General features: G+C 37.6%; 1 protein-coding gene across 4 annotated transcripts in view; it reads left to right on the top strand.

Annotated features, from left to right (window-relative positions):
• The window catches only part of FAR2 (fatty acyl-CoA reductase 2), a 128,704-nt gene that overhangs the window by 88,207 nt on the left and 35,825 nt on the right, over positions 1 to 4,672 (top strand). For 3 of the 4 annotated variants that reach the window (XM_007120273.3, XM_007120272.4, XM_007120271.4), the window contains exon 3: positions 3,020 to 3,055. The exons of the other annotated variant lie outside the window; for it this stretch is intronic. In XM_007120273.3, coding sequence (XP_007120335.1) covers positions 3,020 to 3,055 — 36 coding nt within the window. The remainder of the gene's footprint in view (positions 1 to 3,019; positions 3,056 to 4,672) is intronic. 4 annotated transcript variants of the gene reach the window in all.

Genomic DNA, 4,672 nt, shown 5'->3' on the forward strand with positions numbered 1-4,672 from the left:
AGAAAGTAGGCATAGAGGGAACTTTCCTCACCATAATAAAGGCCATATATGAAAAACCCACAGCCAACATCGTCCTCGATGGTGAAAAACAGAATAATATATCTAGGAATAAACTTACCTAAGTAGACAAAACACCTCTATGCAGAAAATTATAAGACACTGATGAAAGAAATTAAAGAGGATACATATAGATGGAGAGATATACCATGTTCTTGGATTGGAAGACTCAACATTCTGAAAATGACTATACTACCCAAAGCAATCTACAGATTCAGTGCAATCCCTATCAAACTATCACTGGCATTTTTCACAGAACTAGAACAAAAAAAACTCACAATTTGTATAGAAACATAAAAGACTCCAAATAGCCAAAGCAATCTTGAGAAAGAAAAACGGAGCTGGAGGAATCAGGCTCCCTGACTTCAGACTCTACTACAAAGCTACAGTAATCAAGACAGTATGGTACTGGCACAAAAACAGAAATACAGATCAATGGAACAGGATAGAAAGCCCAGAGATAAACCCACACACATATGGTCACCTTATCTTTGATAAAGGAGGCAAGAATTTACAGTGGAGAAAAGACAGCCTCTTCAATACATGGTGCTGGGAAACTGGACAGCTACATGTAAAAGAATGAAATTAGAACACTCCCTAACACCATACACAAAAATAAACTCAAAATGGTTTAAAGACCTAAATGTAAGGCCACACATTATTAAACTCTTAGAGGAAAACATAGGCAGAACACTCTATGACATAAATCACAGCAAGATCCTTTTTGACCCACCTCCTAGAGAAATGGAAATAAAAAAAATAAACAAATGGGACCTAATGAAACTTAAACGCTTTTGCACAGCAAAGGAAACCATAAACAAGACAAAAAGACAGCCCTCAGAATGGGAGGAAATATTTGCAAATGAAACAACTGACAAGGGATTAATCTCCAAAATTTACCAGCAGCTCATGCAGCTCACTATCAGGAGAACAAACGCCCCAATCCAAAAATGGACAGAAGACCTGGGTGAACATTTCTCCAAAGAAATTAAGAAAACACTCCTATTTACCATTGCAACAAAAAGAATAATATATCTAGGAATAAACTTACCTAAGTAGACTGGCCATCATCAAAAAATCTACAAACAGTAAATGCTGGAGAGGGTGGGGAGAAAGGGGATCCCTCTTGCACTGTTGGTGGGAATGTAAATTGATGCAGCCACTGTGGGAAACCATATGGAGGTTCCTTGAAAATGTAGAAATGGAAATACCATGCGACCCAGCAATCCCACTGCTGGGCATATACCCTGACAAAACCATAATTCGGAAAGAGTCATGTACCACAGTGTTCATTGCAGCTCTATTTACAATAGCCAGGACATGGAAGCAACCTAAGTGTCCATCGACAGATGAATGGATAAAGAAGATGTGGCACATATATACAATGGAATATTACTCAGCCATAAAAAGAAATGAAATTGAGTTTTTTGTGGTGAGGTGGATGGACCTGGAGTCTGTCATACAGAGTGAACTAAGTCAGAGAGAGAAAGACAAATACCGTATGCTGACACATATATATATGGAATCTAAAAAACAAATAAAAAATGGTCATGAGTAACCTAAGGGCAAGGCACGAATAAAGATGCAGACCTACTAGAGGTGGACTTGAGGATACGTGGAGGGGGTAGGGTAAGCCTGGACAGAGTGAGAGAGTGGCACGGACATCTATATACTACCAAATGTAAAATAGATAGCTAGTGGGAAGCAGCCACATAGCACAGGGTGATCAGCTCAGTGCTTTGTGACCACTTAGAGGGGGGGATATATGTATATGTATAGCTGATTCACTTTGTTGTAAAGCAGAAACTAACACACCATTGTAAAGCAATTATACTCCAATAAAGATGTTAAAAAAATATATATGTGCTTGATTGCATGTACTCCCCCTTCACCAAAATCACATCTATACTGACCTTCCCCCCTACCTCTTTGGAGCAGTTTCTCAGAGCTCTCTGAGGTGCTGTCTACTGGGCTGCAGTCCTCATTTTGCCCCAAATAGAACTTAACTCGCAACTCTCACTTTGTGCATTTTTTTTTTTAAGTCGACACTCTGGAATATATTCGGTTTTCAGAGGTATCAGGATCACATGGTACCATCAGAAACCTTGGGATGACGCACAAATACACACACATACACACATAGCTGTCTGATTAGCAGCTTTTGAAAATGGAGTACTACTGTGGAAGCAGAAAGGAAGTTTTCCTATTATTAGAAACATACTAAGTGGTAGCCACTATGCTAGGCATCTGACTTTTATTACCCTATTTAATCCTCACAAAACTCTGTGGTATGCCTTATTTCTACCTCACAGATGAGAAATTACTCCAAGAAAGTTGTCACCTATCCAAGGAAGTACCAAGGTAGTGAAAAAGCAGACTGTAAATGCAGTTCTCTTATCTCCAATGCCCATGTTTTCCCCACTGAATTGCATTGCTGCCCCTAGGAAATTGCTTCCTCTAACCAGGTACTTATTCTCAAAGAACTCTGTGCAACAGGCCTTTGGCATGGGAACAGAGCTTTAACAAGATGATGAACTGTGTCACCTCTAGCATTTATTATAGATTCTTATGTACAGTGAACTATAATTTTGTTAAATGAAAAATTGTTTTCAAGAATAGCAGAATATGCATGATATACAGGAAAGTTGTTGATAGAGTAATTCCTAAGGCTTCTCATTACAAGGAGAACATTTTTTCCTTTTTTTCATTCTTTTCTTTTTATTGTATCTATATGAGAAGATGGATGTTAGCTGAACCTATTGTGGTAATCATTTCACAATTTATGTAAATCAAACCATCATGCTGTACCTCTTAAACTTATACAGTAATGTATTCCAATTATTTCTCAATAAAACTGGGGGAAAAAAGGAAAAGTAGAAAAAAAAAAGAATAGCAGAATATGTGCTGAATTATTAGTGCTCTGAGATCACAGAATGAGACAGTCCTTTGCTTGACATTTTAGATAAATATGCAGATGAAGACACAGAGGCCCCATGAGGTGAGTAACTTACCCCAGTCACACAGTTAATAAATGGCAGAACTAGGCTTCAAACCCTGGCCTTCCTGACTCCAAAGAGCCTGGGATCTTTCTAATACACCAATGGTTCACACCTTCAGTGTGTATCAGACTAATTATAGAGCTTGTACGAACTCCAGGTGCCCAAGCTTCAACTCAGAACTCAGTCAGAATCTCTAGGGTCAGTACATCTGGGTTTTTTGGTTTTTTTTGTCTTTTTAAACAACTTCTCAAGCAACCCTACTGTATGCAAAAATTTGACAACCTAGTACTACACCAGACTGCCTATGGTCCTATAGAGTGGTCCTCACTAAAGCAGTAAAAACTTCTAGGTTAATCCTTCGTATCTTATGGAAGTTAGTAGTGAACTAGCAAAATCCTAACGTTTTGTGAAGTTTGTGAATCTTTACATTAGGTATGATGGTTTTTTTGCCTTAATTTACATGCACTTATTTGTATTTAATTTTTCTCAACTTAGATTATATATAGCCTTTCTTAATGTCTTTCTTGTTCAAGAGCTAACTTGCAAAATTCATTGATTTGCTTTTACTCAGCACTCTAAAATTTCTATGATAAATCTTACAGGCTCTCTTTTTCATTGGGATGACAGATATTCCATAGAGATTGCACTTTAGTTTAAGGGACCTAACTTTTTTTTTCACAAAATAAAAATACTAAGCAAATTTTGTTGGGTTATTGTGACTAAATAATATATTTGAAGAGAGGGAATCAGTAAACTGAATAAAGATCAAAGACTCTCATGATTAGAAAGGAATGATTACATTTAATAGTCTTCAGGAGGTAGTGACTCCTAGATGCCTCCCAAGTTAGGTCATGTGGATAACAAATTGACTGTAGAAGTCCAAGTGCAGGGCCTGTACATTGTTTCAAAAGCATTATATAAATGTCATGCCCTTCACTCCTTGCCCAATTCCTGCTTCTAATAAAAATGCAGTCTTAGTCTCTGGCCACAGAAGTCATACCTAAGGAGTTTATTGAATCCAACAAGTTCTCTTTCTGTCAATTTTCTTACTTAGGATTTTCAAAGTTTCTCTCTTGCCTCTGAGCTATAAGTAACTATTGCCATAATAGTCTCTCATGTTTAAAAAATAAATTGAAAGAGAGAAATACTTGCCTGTATAATGTCAAATCAATGGAACACTCCTAAACTTTCCAAGAAAAATGTATTGCTTTGTTATCAGTTTGAAATGCTTAGATCACCTCACAGCTGTTATCTTTCAGTGACCACAGAAATGTGTCTTCCTCCTGTCAAGAACATGGTTTCCTAAAATGGAAAAGCAGCAGTCTTGAGTGTTCAAAAATAGCAAGTAGTTATTCAATGCTTTACCATCTCAGTCCTATGCCATTAAATAATATATGAGAAGGAAGATGATAAACTCTTAGAATCTAAAATAATTATATTAAATTCTTTATTGGTGCGCCTTCACTGAAATTTTTGAAATTTTATTTTTCTTAACTCATTTTTTTTTTTTTTTTTTGCCGTACGCGGGCCTCTCACTGCTGTGGCCTCTTCCGTTGCGGAGCTCAGGCTCCGGACGTGCAGGCTCAGCGGCCACGGCTCACGGGCCCAGCCACTCC

Source organism: Physeter macrocephalus, chromosome 6, assembly GCF_002837175.3.
Source record: "Physeter macrocephalus isolate SW-GA chromosome 6, ASM283717v5, whole genome shotgun sequence".
Lineage (NCBI taxonomy): Eukaryota > Metazoa > Chordata > Mammalia > Artiodactyla > Physeteridae > Physeter > Physeter macrocephalus.